The following is a 25,181-nucleotide window of genomic DNA, read 5'->3' as shown; positions in this document are numbered from 1 at the left end:
AGTTACTCCGTGTGGTTTGTTTAGCTAGTTATTTACATAAATGGGTTTGTAAACGTATTAGCGAGTACAGTACATTAGCCAATTTCAGACACCATAATAATGGAGGCAACGTTGGATATAGCTAGTTATCAGGGCAACCCTTACATCCGTCGACAATGTCAATGGTATTGGACCGGTGTATTACAGAATGCTCCAATATTTATCAGTTAGCATATTGCAGAACCTTTTATTGCTATAGTTTCCTGTTGGAACACACATTGTTCTTTGTTTACTGTGCAGGGTTCGTTTTTTTTAATTTCCCACGTTGAATCTATCATACTGTAATGTCAGTTCCTTTAATTTCTCTCCAGTCTGATGAGGACAAACAGCTGCAAGAAGAGCTGGAGATGATGGTGGAGAGACTTGGTGTGAGTACCACAAGAACTGCTAAACCTCAAGTCTGGTTTTGCTTTGGACATTCTGGGACTATAGCCTTTTATGTTTTTATTTTTTTTACTCTACATAAGGTGTTAGTATGGAGAGTCAGTCATTTACACACACTGCAAGTCTTTGATTTATCCATATAAAACAACATTCTTTGTACTTATGCAATGTACACCTCCCCGCCCCCTTTCTCTCTCTCAAACACCCACCCACAGGAGACAGACACGTCTCTGTACCGGCCTGCTCTAGAGGAGCTGCGCAGGCAGATCCGCTCCTCCACCACCTCCATGACCTCTGTGCCTAAGCCCCTGAAGTTCCTGCGGCCACACTATGGCAAGCTCAAAGAGATCTACGAGGGCATGGCGCCTGGCGAGAACAAGGTGGGAACACCGAAGGCTATGTCCTTGCTAAATGGCTAACTGTGACAGTCGGGAAAACAGGAGATGGGGATGGCAAGACTTTATTGCTTCCTTTCCCTGTCTGCTTTTACTCCCAGTAATTTATTGGGTAAATCACCAACGTTTCGGCTTCACTGTGCCTTCAGGGTGGCATCACTATGCCTTCTTCAGGGACCCTGAAGCTGGCACAGTGATGCTGAAACGTTGGTGATTTACCCAATAAATTACTGGGAGTTTATACACAGTGTGCGACTCTCTTTATTATTTTTATAGCTTATAGTTTATTTGCCGTTAGGCAGCATCTCTACATAAAATAATTTTCTCTGGGTGTGCGCTAGCTCATGTTTTTTGTTGCTTTTACTTTATAACCACAAAATCGGGATGCATTTATATTACAATGTCACTGGAGATACAGAAAATGTAACAATGATATATACCTAGTATAATGGACATTACAGATCTGGATGGCACTAGGGATTCATGTTCAGAAGGACCCATCATAACTGTCATTATAGAAACGTCTAGCTAACTCTTGTCTGTTTTGTTTTGCAGAGTTTCTGTGCGGACGTGGTGTCGGTCTTGGCCATGACAATGAGTGGGGAGCGGGAGTGTCTGAAATACCGTCTACTGGGCTCCCAGGAGGAGCTGGCGTCCTGGGGACATGAATACGTCAGGTAGGATACAGGACGCCAATCCAAACGGCTAACAACACATACAGGGATGAATCCTACCTTCTACTTAAGTAGAATTTTCACTTAGTCATGCTTTAACAATGGTAGACTAAGTAAAAATGACCCCAACTCTGGTGTGTGTGTGTGTGTGTGTGTGTGTGTAGGCACCTGGCAGGCGAGGTGGCCAAAGAGTGGCAGGAGGTTGAGGAGAGTGATAAGACACAACAGGAGACTCTGCTAAAGCTTGTGAAGGAGATTGTGCCCTACAACATGGCTCACAACGCTGAGCACGAGGCCTGTGACCTGCTGATGGAGATTGAGAGACTAGATATGCTGGAGCTCTATATAGATGATAATGCATATGCCAAGGTCTGCCTCTACCTCACCAGGTGAGTGGACAACACACACTCCTTACCACATGAGGGGCAAACATATGTACAGTTGAAGTCCAAAGTTTACATACACCTTAGCCAAATACATTTAAACTCAGTTTTTCACAATTCCTGACATTTAATCCTTGTAAAAATTGCCTATCTTCAGTCAGTTAGGATCACCACTTTATTTTAAGAATGTGAAATGTCAGAATAATAGTAGAGTGATTTATTTCAGCTTTTATTTATTTCATCACATTCCCGGTGGGTCAGAAGTTTACATACAGTTGTGGCCAAAAGTTTCGAGAATGACACAAATATTAATTTCCACAAAGTTTGCTGCTTCAGTGTCTAGATATTTTTGTCAGATGTTATAATGGAGTACTGAAGTATAATTACAAGCATTTAGTAAGTGTCAAGGGCTTTTATTGACAATTACATGAAGTTGATGCAAAGAGTCAATATTTGCAGTGTTGACCCTTTTTCAAGACCTCTGCAATCCGCCCTGGCAATGCTGTCAATTAAATTCTGGGCCACCTCCTGACTGATGGCAGCCCATTCTTGCATAATCAATGCTTGGAGTTTGTCAGAATTTGTGGGTTTTTGTTTGTCCACCCGCCTCTTGAGGATTGACCACAAGTTCTCAATGGGATTAAGGTCTGGGGAGTTTCCTAGCCATGGACCCAAAAATATTGATATTTTGTTCCCCGAGCCACTTAGTTATCACTTTTGCCTTATGGCAAGGTGCTCCATCATGCTGGAAAAGGCATTGTTCGTCACCAAACTGTTCCTGGATGGTTGGGAGAAGTTGCTCTCGGAGGATGTGTTGGTACCATTGTTTATTCATGGCTGTGTTAGGCAAAATTGTGAGTGAGCCCACACATGAATGGTCTCAAGATGCTTTACTGTTGGTATGACACAGGACTGATGGTAGCGCTCACCTTGTCTTCTCCGGACAAGCTTTTTTCCGGATGCCCCAAACAATCGGAAAGGGGATTCATCAGAGAAAATGACTTTACCCCAGTCCTCAGCAGTCCAATCCCTGTACCTTTTGCAGAATATCAGTCTGTCCCTGATGTTTTTCCTGGAGAGGTGGCTTCTTTGCTGCCCTTCTTGACACCAGGCCATCCTCCAAAAGTCTTTGCCTCATTGTGCATGCAGATGCACTCACACCTGCCTGCTTCCATTCCTGAGCAAGCTCTGTACTGGTGGTGGCCCGATCCCGCAGCTGAATCAACTTTGGGTGACGGTCCTGGCGCTTGCTGGACTTTCTTGGGCGCCCTGAAGCCTTCTTCACAACAATTGAACCGCTCTCCTTGAAGTTCTTGACGATCCGATAAATGGTTGATTTAGATGCAATCTTACTGGCAGCAATATCCTTGCCTGTGAAGCCATTTTTGTGCAAAGCAATGATGATGGCACGTGCTTCCTTGCAGGTAACCATGTTTGACAGAGGAATAACAATGATTCCAAGCACCACCCTCCTTTTGAAGCTTCCAGTCTGTTATTCCAACTCAATCAGCATGACAGAGTAATCTCCAGCCTTGTCCTCGTCAACACTCACACCTATGTTAACGAGAGAATCACTGACATGATGTCAGCTGGTCCTTTTGTGGCAGAGCTGAAATGCAGTGGAAATGTTTTTTGGGGATTCAGATCATTTGCATGGCAAAGGGGGACTTTGCAATTCATCTGATCACTCTTCATAACATTCTGGAGTATATGCAAATTGCCATCATACAAACTGAGGCAGTAGACTTTGAAAATTAATATTTGTGTCATTCTCAAAACTTTTGGCCACAACTGTACACTCAATTAGTATTTGGTAGCATTGTTTAACTTGGATCAAACGTTTCGGGTAGCCTTCCACAAGCTTCCCACAATAAGTTGGGTTAATTTTGGCCCATTCCCCCTGACAGAGCTGGTGTAACTGAGTCAGGTTTGTAGGCCTCCTTGCTCGCACACGCTTTTTCAGTTTTGCCCACAAATGTTCTATAGGATTGAGTTCAGGGCTTTGTGATGGCCAGTCCAATACCTTGAATTTGTTGTCCTTAAGCCATTTTGCCACAACTTTGGAAGTATGCTTGAGGTCATTGTCCATTGGGAAGACCCATTGACGACCAAGCTTTAACTTCCTGACTGATGTCTTGAGATGTTTCTTCAATATATCCACAATTTTACTGCTTCATGATGCCATCTATTTTGTGAAGTGCACCATTCCCTCCTGCAGCAAGGCACCCCCACAACCTGATGCTGCCACCCCTGTGCTTCACGGTTGGGATGGTGTTCTTCGGCTGCAAGCCTCCCCCTTTTTCCTCCAAACATAATGATGGTCATTATGGCCTAACAGTTCTATTTTTGTTTCATCAGACCAGAGGACATTTCTCCAAAAAGTACGATCTTTCTCCCCATGTGCAGTTGCAAACCGTAGTCTGGCTTTTTTATGGTGGTTTTGGAGCAGTGGCTTCTTCCTTGCTGAGCGGCCTTTTAGCTTATGTCGATATAGGACTTGTTTAACTGTGGATATAGATACTTTTGTACCCGTTTCCTCCAGGATCTTCACAAGGTCCTTTGATGTTGTTCTGGGATTGATTTGCACTTTTCTCACCAAAGAACGTTCATCTCTAGGAGACAGAACGCATCTCCTTCCTGAGCGGTATGATGGCTGCGTGGTCCCATGGTGTTTATACTTGCGTACTATGGTTTGTATAGATGAACGTGGTACCTTCAGGCGTTTGAAAATTGCTCCCAAGGATGAACCAGACTGGTGGAGGTCTACAATTTGGCTGATTTCATTTGATTTTCCCATGATGTCAAGCAAAGAGGCACAGAGTTTGAAGGTAGGCCTTGAAATACATCCACAGGTACACCTCCAAATGATTCAAATTATGTCAATTAGCCTATCAGAAGCTTCTAAAGCCATGACATCATTTTCTGGAATTTTCCAAGCCGTTTAAAGGCACAGTCAACTTAGTGTATGTAAACTTCTGACCCATTGGAATTGTGATACTGTGAAATAATCTCTCTAAACAATTTTTGGAAAAATGACTTGTGTCATGCACAAAGTAGATGTCCTAACCGACTTGCCAAAACTATAGTTTGTTCACAAGAAATTTGTGGAGTGGTTGAAAAACAAGTTTTAATGACTCCAACCTAAGTGTATGTAAACTTCCGACTTCAACTGTACCTTCACTCACACACACACGTTCAAACACCTGTACCACAGTCTGCTTCTGCCTCAACATACCTGTAGTGTGCTAACAGTAGCCTGAAGAGACAAAAGGAAGTTCCTCTCTTCAGTAATCCTAAACCCCTCTGCCATTCCTCTCTCCTTCTCTCTCCCTCCATTACAGCTGTGTGAGCTATGTCCCTGAGCCAGAGAACTCTGCCCTGTTAAAGTGTTCCCTGAACATCTTCAGGAAGTTTAACCGTTACCCAGAGGCCCTGAGGCTGGCCCTGATGCTCAACGATGTGGAGCTGGTGGAGAACATCTTCACCTCCTGCAAAGACATGTAAGGACGGACACAACACATTCACTGCATTCTCTCTCGCTGAATCATCTCATAGCAACACTTTCACGAAAAGTGCTACTGCTAAAATAAAGGAAACACTTGAGTAAATGAGGGATACAAAGTATATTGAAAGCAGGTTCTTCTTGACAGGTGTGGTTACAGCATTAATTCATTCATAAAAGTCAAAGCTCTTGGGGGGTATTTTAGAATCCTAGATATTGAAGAAAGAAAAAAAAAAGAATATTGAATTTGCTCTTTACTCCTTTAGACCAGAGAAACTTGTTGAATAACACATTCCTAAATGGCAAAGACCAACAAGGTTTTGAAGTATTTGTCCTATATCTAGGAGATATAAAAAAGCTCAGGAAAGATATGTTTTTTTTACACACATTTAACCTTTTTTTGGCTAGGCACAAAACTACCTTCATACATGTATACATAAATGTTTTAAAACCGGTACCGGCTACCTTCAAACAACTCCCAAGCCGCTTGTGGTGGTCGTAAAGCAAAACGGAAAACACCATCGTGTTTGTGAGATTCTCCCCATTCCATAGAGTGGTTGTATAATAGGTTGCAGACCCATCAAACTGTTCAGATGCTACAGATTTTTTTGTGAGAAGACCGATTTTTGGGATGTCTCATGGTCTGGCAAACACTGCTCTCGGTCTGCCACCTTTCACCGCAGAAGTGCAACATCGGCAGATGCAGTGGATTGAGACCCATCTAATGGAGAAGTAATAACACATCTCTAGCTTAAACTGACAGATTTTTATGGGGATTTTTTATTATGTTGCTTAGATGCGTCAATTGACTCTAGGGGAATAAGCTATTAAAACATCTTGTCATGCTTAGGGTTGCCCATAATCTACCATGGCTAGAAGAGATCTGTGACTTTAAAAGATGGGTCTGAAAGGAGCATAGGGGGTTTAAAGGGGTGTGTGTCTCTGTCACCATATCTTAATCCAGTTGAAGACCTATGGGAGATTCTGGAGCGGTGCCTGAGAGAGCGTTTTCCACCACCATCACCAAATTATGGAATTTCTCATGGAAGAATGGTGTCTCATCCCTCCAATAGTGTTCCAGACACTTATAAAAATCTATGTCTAGGCACATTGAAGCTGTTCTGGCAGCTCGTGGTGGCTCAATGCCCTATTAAGACACTTTATGTTGATGTTTCCTTTATTTTGGCAGTTCTGTATTTATTCATATTTTCAACTTACAATCATTGGGAATGCATTCAGCAGTGTTTTCCATAGTTAATGATGTGCGTGAAGAGTTGACCGTTTAGTGGGTGTTTCCTGTAGCGTGATCCAGAAGGAGATGGCCTTCATGCTGGGCCGACACGGCATGTTCCTGGAGCTCAACGAGGACGTGGAGGACTACGAGGACCTGACAGAGATCATGTCCAACGTCCAGCTCAACAGCAACTTCCTGGCCCTGGCCCGAGAGGTGAGGAGAGAGGGAGGGTTAGAGGGGGGAGAGAGGGTAGACTACTAGAGAAAGGGGATGGGGTTGGAAGAGTGAGACTGTTTCAAATCAAATACAATTGTATTGGTCACATACACATGGTTAGCAGATGTTAATGCGAGTGTAGCGAAATGCTTGTGCTTCTAGTTCCGACAGTGCAGTAATATCTAACAAGTAATCTAACAATTCCCCAACAACTATCTAATACACACAAATCTAAAGGGGTGAATGAGAACGTGTACATATAAATATATGGATGAGCAATGGCCGAGCGGCATAAGCAAGGCGTAATAGATGGTATAAAATACAGTATATACATATGATATGAGCAATGTAAGATATGTAAACATTTCAAGTGACTAGTGATTGAGTCTCAATGTAGGCAGCAGCCTGTCTGAGTTAGTGATTGCTGTTTAATAGTCTGGCCTTGATAGAAGCTGTTTTTCAGTCTCTTGGTCCCAGCTTTGATGCACCTGTACTCACCTCGCCTTCTGGATGGTAGTGGTGTGAACAGGCAGTGGCTCGGGTAGTTGTTGTCCTTGATCATCTTTTTGGCCTTCCTATGACATCGGGTGCTGTAGGTGTCATGTAGGGCAGGTAGTTTGCCCCCGGTGATGCGTTGTGCAGACCGCACCACCCTCTGGAGAGCCTTGCGGTTGAGGGTGTTGCAGTTGCCGTACCAGGCTGTGATACAGCCCGACAGGATGCTCTCGATTGTGCATCTGTGAAAGTTTGTCAGGGTTTTCTGTGACAAGCCAAATTTCTTCAGCCTCCTGAGGTTGAAGAGGCGCTGTTGCGCCGCCTTCACCACACTGTCTGTGTGGGTGGACCATTTCAGTTTGTCTGTGATGTGTACGCCAAGGAACTTAAACTTTCTACCTTCTCCACTGCTGTCCCTTCGTGGTGGATGGGGGGTGCTCCGTCTGCTGTTTCCTGAATTCCATGATCATCTCCTTTGTTTTGTTGACGTTGAGTGAGAGGTTGTTTTCCTGACACCACACTCTGAGTGCCCTCACCTCCTCCCTGTAGACTGTCTCGTCGTTGTTGGTAATCAAGCCGGCTACTGTTGTGTCATCTGCAAACTTGATGATTGAGTTGAAGGCGTGCATGGCCACACAGTCATGGGTGAACAGGGAGTACAGGAGGGGGCTGAGCACGCACCCTTGTGGGGCCCCAGTGTTAAGGGTCAGCGAAGTGGAGATGTTGTTTCCTACCTTCACCACCTGGGGGCGGCCCGTCAACCTAGGACCCAATTTCACAGGACGGGGTTGAGACCCAGGGTCTCCAGCTTGATGATGAGCTTGGAGGGTGCTATGTTGTCAATTGCTGAGCTGTAGTCAATGAACAGCATTCTTACATAGGTATTCCAGTTCTCCAGATAGGGTGGTGTGCAGTGAGATGGCGATTGCATCGTCTGTGAACCTTTTGGGGTGGTATGTAAACTGAAGTGGGTCTAGGGTGGTCGGTAAGGTGGATGTGACATGATCCTTGACTAGTCTCTCAAAGCACTTCATGATGACGGAAGTGAGTGCTACGGGACGGTAGTAATTTAGTTATCTTTGCCTACTTGGGTACAGGAACAATGGTGGCCATCTTGAAGCATGTGGGGACAGCAGACTGGGATAGGGAGCGATTGAATATGTCCGTAAAGACAAAGCAGTCAAAGAAGGGGAATAGTTTGTCTGGAAGCGGGACGTCGATGTCCGTGACATGGCTGGATTTCTTTTTGTAGTCTGATTTCCTGTAGACCCTGCCACATACGTCTCATGTCTGAGCCGTTGAATTGCAACTCCACTTTGTCCCTGTACCTGCATTTCGCTTGTTGGATTGCCTTGCGTAGGAAATAACTACACTGTTTATATTCAGACATATTCCCAGACCTCTTTCCATGGTTAAATACGGTGGTTGGCTCTTTCAGTTTTGTGCAAATGCCGCCGTCCATCCACAGTTTCTGGCTAAGGTAGGTTTTAATAGCCACAGTGGGTACAACATCTCCAATGCACTTCCTTATAAACTCACTCAGTCAACGTATGGATCAATGTTCTCGGAGGCAGACCAGAACATATCCCAGTCCACGTGATCAAAACAATCTTGAAGCGTGGATTCCGATTGGTCAGACCAGCTTTGAATGGTTCTAGTCACTGGTACATCCTGTTTGAATTTCTGCCTATAAGACGGTAGGAGCAAGATGGCATCATTGTCGGATTTGCCGAAGGGAGGGCGTTGTATGCATCGCGGAAGTTAGAGTAGCTGTGGTCGTGTGGATTACCCCCGCGAGTACTGCAATCAATTCGCTGATAAAATGTAGGTAGTCTTGTTGTTAAAATCCCCAGCTACAATATGCAGCCTCCGGATATATGGTTTACAGTTTACATAGAGTCCAGTGAAGTTCCTTGAGGGCCGTCGTGGTGTCTGCTTGAGGGGGAATGTACACAGCTGTGACGATAACTGACGAATTCTCTTGAGGTAAAATGGCAGCATTTCATTGTAGGGAATTCTAGGTCGGGTGAGCAGAAGGATTTGAGTTCCTGTATGTTATGATTACGCCTTCCTCTTCCCAGAGAGGTGGTTCTCTGTCGGCGCAATGTATGGAGAAGCCCGGTGGCTAAACCGGTTCCGACAACATATCCCGAGAGAGCCATGTTGCTGTGAAACGGAGAATGTTACAATCTCTGTCTCTCTGGAAGGCAACCCTTGCTCGAATTCCGTCTACCTTGTTGTCAAGAGACTGGACATTGGCGAGTAGTATACTCGAGAGTGGTGGGCGATGTGCACGTCTACGGAGCTTGACCAGGAGGCCGCTCCGTCTGCCCCTTCTGCGGCGCTGTTGTTTTTGGTCGGCTTCTGGGATTAGATCCATTGTCCTGGGTGGTGGTCCAAACAGAGGATCCACTTCGGGAAAGTCGTATTCCTGGCTGCAATGTTGGTACGTTGACGTCACTCTTTTATATCCAATAGGAGCAGGACTAATGAGTGGGTCACTGTTCATGTCAGTGGATGGAGTGTGACTGACAGTGGGGACTGAGTGTATGTTGGAGAGGGGGAGAAGGTGTTTAGAGTAGGGCCAAGGAGAGAGGAATTTGACGTGTAGAGATGAGTCAGGACTGTGCTCCATTTGATATTGTTGAGAGGGGGAAATGGAGGAGGCTTGAAGAAGGTACTAAGAGGAGAGTGAAAGAGTGGGGTAGGGGTCAGGGTGGAAGAATAATGGTGCATAGAGTGTGAGAAGAGATGAGGCTGGAGGATAATGAACGGCTGGCTGGTCTCGTGAATAAACCAGTTTGTGAAAGAGATGAAGCGAGCCAATAACACACTGTTCCCTTTCTTTACAGTTGGACATCATGGAACCCAAAGTCCCAGATGACATCTACAAAACCCACCTAGAGAACAACAGTGAGTTGTCCTTCACTACAGCAGCACACTAATTGTCCTGGTCATGTTATATCACACTCCTTTCCTCATCCTCCCTCTCATCACGCCATCTTCTGTCTGTCAGGGTTTGGAGGAAGTGGTTCCCAGGTGGACTCTGCTCGTATGAACCTGGCATCCTCGTTTGTCAACGGCTTCGTCAACGCAGGGTTCGGACAGGACAAGCTGCTCACAGATGATGGCAACAAATGGCTGTACAAAAACAAAGATCATGGTGAGAACCCCCCCCCCCCCCCCCCCCCCCCCACACACACACAGCCTCACATCCCTTTCTTCAAATAGGGCTCATGGTTCACATTTTTTTAGGGCTTGACTGAAAATCTTTCATGTTTTGTAGTTCGACAGTGAGTATTAGTCTCATGAATCTAGGATTCTTAGCAGCAACTTAATGTACAGTGCCTTGCCAAAAGTATTCACCCCTCTTGGCGTTTTTCCTATTTTGTTGCATTAAAACCTGTAATTTAAATCGATTTTTATTTGGATTTCATGTAATGGACATACACAAAATAGTCCAAATTGGTGAAGTGGTGCGTGCATATGTATTCACCCCCTTTGCTATGAGGCCCCTATATAAGATCTGGTGCCACCAATTACCTTCAGAAGTCACATAGTTACATTGCACACAGGTGGACTTTATTTAACTAAGTGTCACATGATCTCAGTACAGTGAAGGAAAAAAGTATTTGATCCCCTGCTGATTTTGTACGTTTTCCCACTGACAAAGAAATGGTCAGTCTATAATTTTAATGGTAGGTTTATTTGAACAGTGAGAGACAGAATAACAACAAAAAAATCCAGAAAAACGCATGCCAAAAATGTTATAAATTGATTTGCATTTTAATGAGGGAAATAAGTATTTGACCCCCTCTCAATCAGAAAGATTTCTGGCTCCCAGGTGTCTTTTATACAGGTAACGAGCTGAGATTAGGAGCACACTATTAAGGGGAGTGCTCCTAATCTCAGTTTGTTACCTGTATAAAAGACACCTGTCCACAGAAGCAATCCAAACTCTCCACCATGGCCAAGACCAAAGAGCTCTCCAAGGATGTCAGGGACAAGATTGTAGACCTACACAAGGCTGGAATGGGGTACAAGACCATCGCCAAGCAGCTTGGTGAGAAGGTGACAACAGTTGGTGCGATTATTCGCAAATGGAAGAAACACAAAAGAACTGTCAATCTCCCTCAGCCTGGGGCTCCATGCAAGATCTCACCTCGTGGAGTTGCAATGATCATGAGAACGGTGAGGAATCAGCCCAGAACTACACGGGAGGATCTTGTCAATGATCTCAAGGCAGCTGGGACTATAGTCACCAAGAAAACAATTGGTAACACACTACGCCGTGAAGGACTGAAATCCTGCAGGGACCGCAAGGTCCCCCTGCTCAAGAAAGCACATGTACATGCCCGTCTGAAGTTTGCCAATGAACATCTGAATGATTCAGAGGACAACTGGGTGAAAGTGTTGTGGTCAGATGAGAAAATGGAGCTCTTTGGCATCAACTCAACTCGCCGTGTTTGGAGGAGGAGGAATGCTGCCTATGACCCCAAGAACACCATCACCACCGTCAAACATGGAGGTGGAAACATTATGCTTTGGGGGTGTTTTTCTGCTAAGGGGACAGGACAACTTCACCGCATCAAAGGGACAATGGACGGGGCCATGTACCGTCAAATCATGGGTGAGAACCTCCTTCCCTCAGCCAGGGCATTGAAAATGAGTTGTGGATGGGTATTCCAGCATGACAATGACCCAAAACACACGGCCAAGGCAACAAAGGAGCACATTAAGGTCCTGGAGTGGCCTAGCCAGTCTCCAGACCTTAATCCCATAGAAAATCTGTGGAGGGAGCTGAAGGTTCGAGTTGCCAAACGTCAGCCTCGAAACCTTAATGACTTTGAGAAGATCTGCAAAGAGGAGTGGGACAAAATCCCTCCTGAGATGTGTGTAAACCTGGTGGCCAACTACAAGAAACGTCTGACCTCTGTGATTGCCAACAAGGGTTTTGCCACCAAGTACTAAGTCATGTTTTGCAGAGGGGTCAAATACTTATTTCCCTCATTAAAATGCAAATCATTTTATAACATTTTTACCAGGCGTTTTTCTGGATTTTTTTGTTGTTATTCTGTCTTTCACTGTTCAAATAAACCTACCATTAAAATTATAGACTGATCATTTCTTTGTCAGTGGGCAAACGTACAAAATTAGCAGGGGATCAAATACTTTTTTCCCTCCCTGTATATATACATCTAAAAGACCCCAGAGTCTGCAACTAGAGGTCGACCGATTTAATTAGGGCCGATTTCAAGTTTTCATAACTATCGGTATTTTTGGCCGCCTATTTTATTTTTTAAAAAAAAAGCTTAATAAATGTTTTATTCTATTTTTTTTTTACACATTTAACTAGGCAAGTCAGATAAAGAACACATTCTTATTTTCAATGACGGCCTAGGAACGGGGGTTAACTGCCTTGTTCAGGGGGGATTCGTTTTTGCAACCTTCGGTTACTAGTCCAACGCTCTAACCACCTGCCTTACATTGCACTCCACGAGGAGCCTGCATGGTAGGCTGACTACCTGTTACGCGAGGGCAGCAAGAAGCCCAGGTAAGTTGCTAGCTAGCATTAAACTTATCTTTATAAAAAACGATCAATCTTAACATAATCACTTGTTAACTACACATGGTTGATGATATTACTAGTTTATCTAACGTGTCCTGCGTTGCATATAATCGATGTGGTGCCTGTTAATTTCTCATCGAATCACAGCCTACTTCGACAAACGGGTGTTGATTTAACAAGCGCATTTGCGAAAAAAGCACTGTCGTTGCACCAATGTACCTAACCATAAACATCAATGCCTTTCTTTAAAATCAATACACAAGTATATATTTTTAAACCTGCATATTTTGTTAATATTGCCTGCTAACATGAAATTGTGTCACATCTCTAGCGTTCATTGCACGCAGAGTCAGGGTATGTGCAACAGTTTGGGCCGCCTGGCTCGTTGCGAACTAATTTGCCAGAATTTTACGTAATCATGACATAACATTGAAGGTTGTGCAATGTAACAGGAATATTTAGACTTAGGGATGCCACCCATTAGATAATATAGGGAACGGTTCCGTATTTCACTGAAAGAGTAAACTTTTGTTTCTGAGATGATAGTTTCCGGATTCGACCATATTAATGACCTAAGGCTCGTATTTCTGTGTGTTTATTATATTATAATTAAGTCTATAATTTGATTTTTGATAGAGCAGTCTGACTGAGCGGTGGTAGGCACCAGCAGGCTCGTAAGCCTTCATTCAAACAGCACTTTCGTGCGTTTTGCCAGCAGCTCTTCGCTGTGCTTCAAGCATTGCGCTGTTTATGACTTCAAGCCGGGTGAGTATAATTTGTGGAATGTTCCAACAGGAATCTATTCCAAAAACTTCGTAAATAACAAGGTTGCCAAAAAACAACGCATACAAAGTTGTGTAGCGGCAGAATAAGATACCGGGTAGGGAGTGGTCTATTTCATTGTGTTTTTCACTCGTCACGTTTATTCCGAAAAAGGTCTGTCCTCACTCTGGTTGCCTATGGACAAACATTAAGAATAAGCTATGTGGTGAGTTGATGCCTATTCGGCAGATAGTTAGCTAGGTTTGTAAGCGTTGCTACTTTGTATGCGTTGTTGGTTGGCAACCTTTTAATTTACGTTTTTTGAAACAGATTCCTGTTGGAACGTTCCACAAATTATACCCACCCCTTCAAGCCTATCAACTCACAAGATTAGGCTGGTGTAACCGATGTGAAATGGCTAGCTAGTTAGCGGGGTGCGCGCTAATAATGTTTCAAACGTCACTCGCTCTGAGACTTGGAGTAGTTGTTCCACTTGCTCTGCATGGGTAACGTTGCTTCGAGGGTGGCTGTTGTCGATGTGTTCCTGGTTCGAGCCCAGGTAGGAGCGAGGAGAGGGACGGAAGCTATACTGTTACACTGGCAATACTAAAGTGCCTATAAGAACATCCAATAGTCGAAGGTATATGAAATACAAATCGTATAGAGAGAAATAGTCCTATAATTCCTATAATAACTACAACCTAAAACTTCTTACCTGGGAATATTGAAGACTCATGTTAAAAGGAACCACCAGCTTTCATATGTTCCCATGTTTTGAGCAAGGAACTTAAACGTTAGCTTTCTTACATGGCACATATTGCACTTTTACTTTCTTCTCCAACACTTTGTTTTTGCATTATTTAAACCAAATTGAACATGTTTCATTATTTATTTGAGGCTAAATAGATTTTATTGATGTATTATATTAAGTTAAAATAAGTGTTCATTCAGTATTGTTGTAATTGTCATTATTACAAATAAATAAAATCGGACGATTAATCGGTTTCGGCTTTTTTGGTCCTCCAATAATCGGTATCGGCGTTGAAAAATCATAATCGGTCGACCTCCATCTGCAACGCCACCATGAAGACCAAGGAGCTCTCCAAACAGGTCAGGGACACAGTTGTGAAGAAGTACAGATCAGGGTTGGGTTATTTAAAAAAAAAAAAAAAAAAACTTTGAACATCCCACGGAGCACCATTTTAAATCCATTATATGAATATGGCACCACAACAAACCTGCCAAAAGAGGGCCGCCCACCAAAACTCACGGGCCAAGCAAGGAGGGTATTAACTTCTTTGGGATAGGGGGTGGTATTTTGACATCCGGATGAAAAGTTTTCCCAAAGTAAACTGCCTGCTACTCAGGCCCGGAAGCTAGGATATGCATATAATTGGTAGAATTGGATAGAAAACACTAATTTTTCTAAAATCGTTAAAATAATGTCTGTGACTATAACTGAAATGGCAGGCGAAACACAGAGGACAAACCATAAAAAAAAATTCAGCATACCACTGATTTCAATGCCTGGCACTTTTATAATAGGGTGAAATCGTCCCCGATTGCAGTTCCTAGGGCTTCCACTAGATGTCAACAGTCTTTAGAAAGAGATTCAGGCTGGTTTTTGGAAAAATTAGGGAGAAGTTGTAGTTTTTCTAGTGGCTCCCATTTTGGCTGTAGTGTTTCCAAGCGCATGGCCGAGAGCACGTTCTTTTTGTTTATCTCCGGTAAAGACAATAACGATTTTCCGTCTTAAATTGTATTATTTATTTGCGTATTAGGGTAACTAAGGATTGATTATAAACGTTGATTGACTTGTTTGGATAAGTTTATTGGTAACGTTTGGGATTCATTTTGAAGGAGGGAAACCGAGTGGATTATTGACTGAAGCATGCCAGCTAAACTGAGTTTTTATGGAGATAAAAAAGGACTTTATCGAACAAAAGGACAATTTTTATAATGTAACTGGGATATTTTGGAGTGCCAACAGAAGATCTTCAAAGGTAAGGCATATATTATATCGCTATTTCTGACTTTCGTGTCCAACTCCCTGGTTGAAAATGATTCTTATGCGTTTGTGTGCTGGACTCTGTTCTCAGATAATCACATGGTTTGCTTTCGCCGTAAAGCCTTTTTGAAATCTGACACCTTGGCTGGATTAACAAGTTAAAACCTCTTACATCTAGATGTTCCGCTAGCGGAACACCTGCTCCATTATCCAATGATGGGCGTGGCGCGAAATACAAATTCCTCTAAAATCCGAAAACTTCAATTTTTCAAACATATGACTATTTTACAGCGTTTTAAAGACCAAGACTCTCGTGAATCTAACCACACTGTCCGATTTCAAAAAGGCTTTACAGCGAAAGCAAAACATTAGATTATGTCAGCAGAGTACCCAGCCAGAAATAATCAGACACCCATTTTTCAAGCTAGCATATAATGTCACAAAAACCCAGAAGACAGCTAAATGCAGCACTAACCTTTGGTGATCTTCATCAGATGACAACCCTAGGACATTATGTTATACAATGCATGCATGTTTTGTTCAATCAAGTTCGTATTTATATCAAAAAACAGCTTTTTTACATTAGCATGTGACGTTCAGAACTAGCATACACCCCGCAAACCTCCGGTGAATTTACTAAATTACTCACGATAAACGTTCACAAAAAACATAAGAATTATAGATACAGAACTCCTCTTTGCACTCGATATGTCCGATTTTTAAAATAGCTTTTCGGTGAAAGCACATTTTACAATATTCTCAGTAGATAGCCCGGCATCACAGGGCTAGCTATTTAGACACCCACCAAGTTTAGCACTCACCAAAATCAGATATTCTATTAGAAAAATTTGATTACCTTTGATGTTCTTCGTCAGAATGCACTCCCAGGACTTCTACTTCAATAACAAATGTAGGTTTGGTCCAAAATAATCCATAGTTATGTTCCATCAGCGACGTTTTGTTCGTGCGTTCTAGACACTATCCGAATGGTAAATAAGGGTCGTGCGCATTTCGTGACAAAAGATTTCTAAATATTTCATTACCGTACTTCGAAGCATGTCAACCGCTGTTTAAAATCAATTTTTATGCCATTTTTCTCGTAAAAAAGCGATAATATTCCGACCGGGAATCTGCAATTAGGTAAACAGCCGAAAGAAAATAAATCACGGGGTCGACTCGGACACGCGCCGAAGCCCTTTGTCCTCTGATAGACCACTTAGCAAAAGCGCTCGTGTGTTTCAGCCAGGGCTTTGAATTACGTCATTCAGCTTTTTCCCGGGCTCTGAGGGCCCATGGAAGCCGTAGGAAGTGTCACGTAACAGCAGAGATCCTTTGTAATGGATAGAGAGAATCAAGAAGGGGAAGAAATGGTCAGACAGGGTACTTCCTGAACAGAATCTTCTCATGTTTTGGCCTGCCAAATGAGTTCTGTTATACTCACAGACACCATTCAAACCGTTTTAGAAACTTTGGAGTGTTTTCTATCCAAAGCTAATAATTATATGCATATTCTAGTTTCTGGGCAGGAGTAATAATCAGATTAAATCGGGTACGTTTTTTATCCAGCCGTGAAAATACTGCCCCCTATCCATAACAGGTTAACCTATTAGTGACCCCTTAACACGCGAATCCCGTTAGCGGGATTGATTTGACAACAGTCAGTGAAAATCAGAGCGCCAAATTCAAAACAGCAAAAATCTCATAATTAAAATTTCTCACACATACAAGTATTATACACCATTTTAAAGATAAGATTCTCCTTAATCTAACCACATTGTCCGATTTCAAAAAGGCTGTACGGCGAAAGCAAAACATTAGATTATGTTAGGACACCACATAAACAAGAAAAGCCACACAGCCATTTTCCAAGCAACTAGATGCATCACAAATACCAGAAATACAGCTAAAATATTCACTAACCTTTGATCTTCATCAGATGGCACTCATAGGACTTAATGTTACACAATACATGTATGTTTTGCTCGATAAATACATGTATGTTTTGCTCATATTTATATCCAAAAGAAACATTTTACATTGGCGCGTAATGTTCAGAAATGTTTGGCTCCAAACCATCCGGTGAATGAGCACAATGAGCATACATATTACAGAAATACTCATCATAAACTTTGATCAATATAGAAGTGTTATGCACAGAATTATAGATACACTTCTCCTAAATGTAGCCGCTTTGTCAGATTTCAAAAAAGGTTCACGGCGAAAGCACAATTTGCAATAATCTGAGTACAGCCCAGAAGACACCAACAACTAGCAAACAGAAACCCGCCATCTTGGAGTCAATAACATTTAAGAAATTACATTATAAATATTCACTTACCTTTGATTATCGTCATCAGAAGGCACTCCCAGGAACCCCAGCTCCACAATAAATGTTCGATAAAGTTCATATTTATGTCCAAATACATCATTTTGTTCGCGCGTTAGGTTCACTATCCAAATCCACAACGCGCATGCTTACTTAGTCCAGATGAAAAGTCAAAGTTATACTACAGTTTGTAGAAACATGTCAAACGATGTATAGAATCAATCTTTAGGTTGTTTTTAACATATCTTCAATAAAATTACAACCGGACCTATCCATTCTCTTTGGGAGCGAGCTGAGTTCATATTCACTCCTAAGTCCTTGCGCGTGACTGAGCCCATGCCTTATAATGGGACACCTACTTCCTTTGGCTGTTATTCCCATCAAATTCACCATATAATCTTCAAACACCGTTCTAAAGACTGTTGACATCTAGTGGAAGCTTTAGGAAGTGCAAAATGAACCCATAGTCACTGTATACAGTCAAGGCAATCACTTGAAAAAACTAAATCCTCAGATTTTCCACTTCCTGGTTGGATTTTTCATGTTTTTGCCTGTCATATGAGTTCTGTTATACTCAGACATCATTCAAACAGTTTTAGAAACTTCAGTGTTTTCTATCCAAATCTATTAATAATATGCATATCCTACCTCCTGGGCCCGAGTAGGAGGCAGTTTAATTTGGGTACGTTTTTCATCCAGCCGTGAAAATACTGCCCCCTATCCCTAAGAGGTTTAAGGGGTAACATTTTAAATGTCTTGGAATGGCCTAGTCAAAGCCCAGACCTCAATCCAGTTGAGAATCTGTGGTATGACTTAAAGATTGCTGTACACCAGCGGAACCCATCCAATTTGAAGGAGCTGGAGCAGTTTTTCCTTGAAGAATGGGCAAAAATCCCAGTGGCTAGATGTGCCAAGCTTATAGAGACATACCCCAAGAGACTTGCAGCTGTAATTGCTGCAAAAGGTGGCTCTACAAAGTATTGACTTTGGGGGGGGGGTGAATAGTTATGCATGCTTAAGTTTTCTGTTTTTTTGTGTTATTTCTTGTTTGTTTCACAAGAAAAAATATTTTGCATCTTCAAAGTGGTAGGCATGTTGTGTAAATCAAATGATACAAACCCCCCCAAAAATCAATTTTCATTCCAGGTTGTAAGGCAACAAAATAGGAAAAATGCCAAGGGGAGTGAGTACTTTCGCAAGGCACTGTATCACCTTAATTGCTAATCCTTAATTGCAAGCATGAGGATTGTGAAAATGGAGCCGGAGAAGGAAGTTTTACGTGCTCCCAACCAATTGTTTTTTTATTATTTTTTATTTGTGTTGTTTAACATTTTTTTTTTTAACTTTGTACATAGGACTGTGATTTACTGACCACGGACTGGCAGAATCATTTTTTTCCTTTAACGAGTGTGATGAGCCCGCCGCAAACAATATACTGCTTTCTCGGGAACAGGCCCAGATCCCCGTGATTTGCGTATAGAGGAGGCGGAGAAAAGGGGGCTGGAGAGCGGGCTGCCTTCTGAGAATTCGTAGGCGATCGAATAAACCCCCACTTCCTTCCATTCTACTAGCAAACGTGCAATCTTTGGACAATAAAATAGATGACCTACGCAGGAGATTAAACCTCAACGGGACCTTCAAAACGAATAACTTATGCTTCATGGAGTCGTGGCTGAACGACGACACTATTAACATACAGCTGGTTGGTTATACACTGCAACAGCAGGATAGAACAGCGGGGTCTGGTAAGACGAGGGGCGGCAGACTATGTATTTTTGTAAATAACAGCTGGTGCATGATATCTAAGGAAGTCTCGAACTACTGCTCGCCTGAGGTAGTGTGATCTACAGTTTATCATGAGATACTCTATCTACCTAGAGTATCTGTATTTTTCGTAGCTGTTTACATACCACCTCAGTCAGAGGCTGGCGCTAAGACAGTATTGAAGGAGCTGTATTCCGCCATAAGCAAAAAGGAAAATGCTCACCCAGAGGCGGCGCTCCTAGTTGCCGGGGACTTTAATGCAGAGAAACTTAAATCCGTTATACCAAATTTATATCAGCATGTTAATTGTGCAGCCAGAGGGAAAAAAACTCTGAACCACCTTTACTCCACACACAGAGACGCATACAAAGCTCGCCCTCCATTTGTCTAATCTGACCATAATTTTATCGTCCCGATTCCTGCTTACAAGCTAAAATGAAAGCAGGAAGCACCAGTGACTAGATCAATAAAAAAAGTGGTCATTTGAAGCAGATGCTAAGCTACAGGACTGTTTTGCTAGCACAGACTGGAGTATGTTCTGGGATTCCTCCAATGGCATTGAGGAGTACACCACATCAGTTATTGGCTTCATCAATAAGTGCATTGATGACGTCGTCCCCACAGTGACCGTATGTGCATACCCCAACCAGTCGTCCCCACAGTGACTGTATGTGCATACCCCAACCAGTCGTCCCCACAGTGACCGTATGTGCATACCCCAACCAGTCGTCCCCACAGTGACCGTATGTGCATACCCCAACCAGTCGTCCCCACAGTGACCGTATGTACATACCCCAACCAGAAGCCATGGATTACAGGCAACATCGACACTTATAAGAAATCCCGCAATGCCCTCCGACGAACCATCAAAGAGGCAAAGCATCAATACAGGACTAAGATCGAGTCGTACTACACTGGCTCTGACACTTGTTAGATGTGGCAGGGCTTGCAAACCATTTTAGACTACAAAGGGAAGCACCGCCGAGACCTGCCCAGTGACACGAGTCTACCGGATGAGCTAAACTACTTCTATGTTCGCTTCGAGGCAAATAACACTGAAACATGCATGACAGCACCAGCTGTTCCGGAAGACTGTGTGCTCACGCTCTCCACAGCCGATGTAAGACCTTTAAACAGGTCAAAATTCACAAGGCCGCAGGACCAGAGGGATTACCAGGATGTGTACTGTGAGCATGCACTGACCAACTGGCAAGTGTCTTCACCGACATTTTCAACATCTCCCTGTCGAAGTCTGTAATACCAACATGTTTTAAGCAAACCACCGTAGTGCCTGTACCCAAGAACACTAAGGTAACCTGCCTAAATGACTACCGACCCGTAGCACTCACATCTTTAGCCATGAAGTGCTTTGAAAGGCTGGTCATGGCTCACATCAACACCATTATCCCAGAAACCCTAGACCCACTCCAATTTGCATATCGCCCCAACAAATCCACAGATGATGCAATCTTTCTTTCATTCCACACTGCCCTTTCCCACTTGGACTAAAGGAACACCTATGTGAGAATGCTGTTCATTGACTACAGTTCAGTGTTAAGCTCCATAGTGCCCTCAAAGCTCATCAATAAGCTAAGGACCCTGGGACTAAGCCCCTCCCTCTGCAACTGGATCCTGGACTTCCTGACGGGCCACCCCCAGGTGGTAAGGGTAGGTAACAACATATCGACACGCTGATCCTCAACACAGGGGCCCCTCAGGGGTGTGTGCTCAGCTCCCTCCTGTACTCCCTGTTCACCCACGACTGCACGGCCAGGCACGACTCCATCACCATCATTAAGTTTGCCGATGACACAACAGTGGTTGATCACAGACAACGATGAGACAGCCTATAGGGAGGAGGTCAGAGACATAGCTGTGATCAACAACAAACCCATTCCCCCTCAGGAGACTGAAAAGATTTGGCATGGGTCCTCAGATCCTCAAAAGGTTCTACAGCTGCAACATCGAGAGCATCCTGACTGGTTGCATCACTGCCTGGTATGGCAACTGCTCTGTCTCCAACCGCAAGGCACTACAGAGGGTAGTGTGTACGGCCCAGTACATCACCGGTGGCAAGCTTTCTGCCATCCAGGACCTCTATACCAGGTGGTGTCAGAGGAAGGACCTAAAAATTGTCAGACTCCAGTCACCCTAGTCCTAGACTGTTCTCTCTACTACCGCATGGCAAGCAATACCGGAGCGTCAAGTCAAATTCAAAGAGGCTTCTACCCCAAGCCATAACACCTAATCAAATGGCTACCCAGACTATTTGCATTGTCCCCCCTCTTCTACACCGCTGCTACTCTGTTGTTATTATCTATGCATAGTCGCTTTAATAACTCTACCTTTATTTATATATATTTATATTTATTAACCCCCCTGTATATAGTCTGGCAATTGTTATTTTGCTGTTGCTCTTTAATTACTTGTTACTTTTATTTCTTATTCTTATCTGTATTTTTTTTTAAACTGGATTGTTGGTTTGGGGCTCGTAATTTCCGGTCTATTAAGCGCACCTGAATATAAGCCACACCCACTGAATTTTTTACAAATGATTATTTTGAACATAAATAAACCGCACATGTCTATAAGCCGCAGGTGCCTACCGGTACATTGAAACAAATTAACTTTACACAGGCTTTAACGAAACAAGGCTTGTAACAAAAATAAATAGGCTTTAACGAAACACGGCTTGTAACAAAAATAAATATGCTTTAACGAAACACGGCTTGTAACAAAAAATAAGCAATTTGCAGTAAGCTTTAGTTGTCTTTTTGCACTGAGTCAATTCCTCACGCTGCTGTTTCCAACGTCTTATCGACTCATTAAGACCAAGCTCCCGTGCAGCAGCTCTAATTTCCTTTTCCAACAGCCAGATCAATCGCCTTCAACTTGAAAGCTGCATCATATGCATTTCTCCGTGTCTTTGCCATGATGAGGGTGACAAAATGACTACCATAATCAGAATGATGGGAAGTTTGAGAGCGCTCGATTTAATCTAAACAGTAAACAAAAAATTTGTTTGACCTTAACCCGTTCGGCAATTTCAGTGGTCTAATGAATGCTTCATGCCGCCAAAAAACTGAGCATGTCACAGAATGTTTTTTTCGAGAATAAAAAATTGAAAGTGTGAAAAATCCATATATTAGCCGCGTCATTGTTTAAGCCGCGAGGTTCAAAGCCTGGGAAAAAAGTTGCGGCTTATAGTCCGGAATTTACGGTAAGCATTTCACTGTAAGGTCTACACCTGTTGTATTCGGCGCATGTGATGAATATAATTGTATTTTAATAACATATTGCTTTTGTGTAAATGTTGATGCTAATTCTGTGTTTCTCTCCAGGTATGCTGAGTGCTGCAGCCTCTCTGGGGATGATCCTGCTGTGGGATGTGGACGGTGGTCTGACACAGATAGACAAATACCTCTACTCCTCAGAGGACTACATAAAGGTCCGCGCACACACTCACCCTCTTACCAAACACCCTGCATTAAAACCTCCTTACCACAACCTTCACAGCATCCAGAAAAGCCTTACAAATGCTATTAATGTAGATATGTCTCCCCCTCTCTTTCTCTTCCCTCCGCTTTCTCCCTGTAGTCGGGGGCCCTCCTGGCTTGTGGCATAGTGAATTCTGGGGTTAGGAACGAGTGTGACCCGGCCCTGGCTCTGCTGTCAGACTACGTCCTCCACAACAGCAACGTCATGCGGATTGGAGCCATCTTCGGGTAAGGAGAGAAGGAAATGGGTGTTCGGTCCCAAATCAGCCCCTAGCTGCTACTGCCTGTCACCTCTTACACATTAACTTTAACGCTAGCGTCCCACCCACCGTGCACACTATTCAACAGCCAGTGAAAAATCAGAGCGCCAAATTCAAAACTACAAAATGTCATAATTAAAATTTCTCAAACATACAACTATTTTACACCATTTTATAGATAAACATCTCCTTATTCCAACCACGTTGTCCGATTTCAAAAAGTCTTTACGGCGAAAGCATAAAGTTAGATGATGTTAGGACAGTACATAGACAAAAAATTACACACAGCCATTTTCAATGCAAGGACAAGCGCCACCAAAAGCAGAAAACCAGCTAAAATTATGCACTAACCTTTGACAATCTTCATCAGATGACACCCCTAGGACATTGTTAGAACAAAAAATGCATGTATTGTCTATCAAGTTCATATTTATATCAACAAAAAAAAAACATTTTCCATTGGCGCGTGACGTTCAAAAAATGTATTTCCCCCAAAACCTCCGGTGGATCAGCACAACAATTTACTAAAATACTCATTATAAACGTTGATAAAATATTAAACTGTTATTCAAAGAATTCTAGATTAACATCTCCTGAGTGCAACCGCATTGACAGATTTCAAAATAACTTTACTGGGAAAGCACACTTTGTAATAATCTGAGTATTGCGCTCAGAAAAAAACATCAGGTAATTACAGATACCTGCCATTTTGGAGTCATCTAAATGCATAAATAGGTCCACAATAAATAGTTTTGTTCGATAAAGTTCATAATTTATGTCCAAATAACTCCATGTTGTTTGCGCGTTCAGTAAGCTACTCAAAATGTAGGACGCGCGAGGAAATGTCACCACAAAGTCAAAAAAAGTTATATTTATGTTCGTTCAAACATGTCAAACGTTGTATAGCATCAATCTTTAGGGCCATTTTAACTTCAAACGTCAATAATATTCCAACCGGACCATTGCTATGTCTTGAAAAACGTTTTGGAACACAGGCCCCTTCTCACGTGAACACGTGCAATGAACTGATGTGATTTTCTGAGTCACCAACTTCCCAGCCTTCTTGTTCGGTCTGTGTTTACCGCAAAAGCCTCAAACAACTTTCTAAAGACTGTTGACATCTAGTGGAAGCCTTAGGAAGTGCAAAATGAACCTTAACTCGCTGTGTGTCAGAAAGGCAAGGACTTGAAAAAACTACAGGCACCAGATTTTCATTTCCTGGTTGTATTTTTCTCAGGTTTTTGCCTGCCATATGAGTTCTGTTATACTCAGACATCATTCAAACAGTTTTGGAAACTTTAGTGTTTTCTATCCAAATCTACTACTAATTTGCAAATATTTGACTCTGGGCCGGAGTATTAGGCCGTTTACTCTGGGCACGCTTTTTATCCAAAAGTGAAAATACTGCCCCCTAGCCCAGACAGGTTAAAGACCTTTTGTTGAGGTCTGTTTAGTCCTTTTCTTAGCACTGTATAATCTCTGCCTGTTAAAAGTACTTGTTTTTTATAGGGTTTGTCCCCCTGACCTTTCCCCTCTTATCTTCAGCCTGGGCCTGGCGTACGCTGGCTCGAACCGTGAGGATGTCCTCTCTCTGCTGCTGCCTGTCATGGTAGACTCCAAGTCCAGCATGGAGGTACGGGGCGTGTGTGTGTAGTTCCAAAGTTTGTCTGGGT

The 25,181-nt window shown here is 42.9% G+C and overlaps 1 protein-coding gene across 2 annotated transcripts in view; it reads left to right on the top strand.

Annotated features, from left to right (window-relative positions):
- Positions 1–25,181, top strand: part of LOC115163623 (26S proteasome non-ATPase regulatory subunit 2) — a 30,155-nt gene that overhangs the window by 1,416 nt on the left and 3,558 nt on the right. For both annotated transcript variants that reach the window (XM_029715661.1, XM_029715662.1), the window contains 11 exons: positions 351–407; positions 639–803; positions 1,374–1,495; positions 1,657–1,881; positions 5,217–5,375; positions 6,680–6,824; positions 10,175–10,235; positions 10,339–10,485; positions 23,093–23,199; positions 23,349–23,476; positions 25,054–25,141. In XM_029715661.1, the coding sequence (XP_029571521.1) occupies positions 351–407; positions 639–803; positions 1,374–1,495; positions 1,657–1,881; positions 5,217–5,375; positions 6,680–6,824; positions 10,175–10,235; positions 10,339–10,485; positions 23,093–23,199; positions 23,349–23,476; positions 25,054–25,141 (1,404 nt within the window). The remainder of the gene's footprint in view (positions 1–350; positions 408–638; positions 804–1,373; positions 1,496–1,656; positions 1,882–5,216; positions 5,376–6,679; positions 6,825–10,174; positions 10,236–10,338; positions 10,486–23,092; positions 23,200–23,348; positions 23,477–25,053; positions 25,142–25,181) is intronic.

The sequence above is a fragment of the Salmo trutta genome, chromosome 26 (genome assembly GCF_901001165.1).
Source record: "Salmo trutta chromosome 26, fSalTru1.1, whole genome shotgun sequence".
Classification (NCBI taxonomy): Eukaryota; Metazoa; Chordata; class Actinopteri; order Salmoniformes; family Salmonidae; genus Salmo; species Salmo trutta.
The sequence above is the reverse complement of the archived record's forward strand: the minus strand, read 5'-3'. Positions and strand labels throughout refer to the sequence as shown.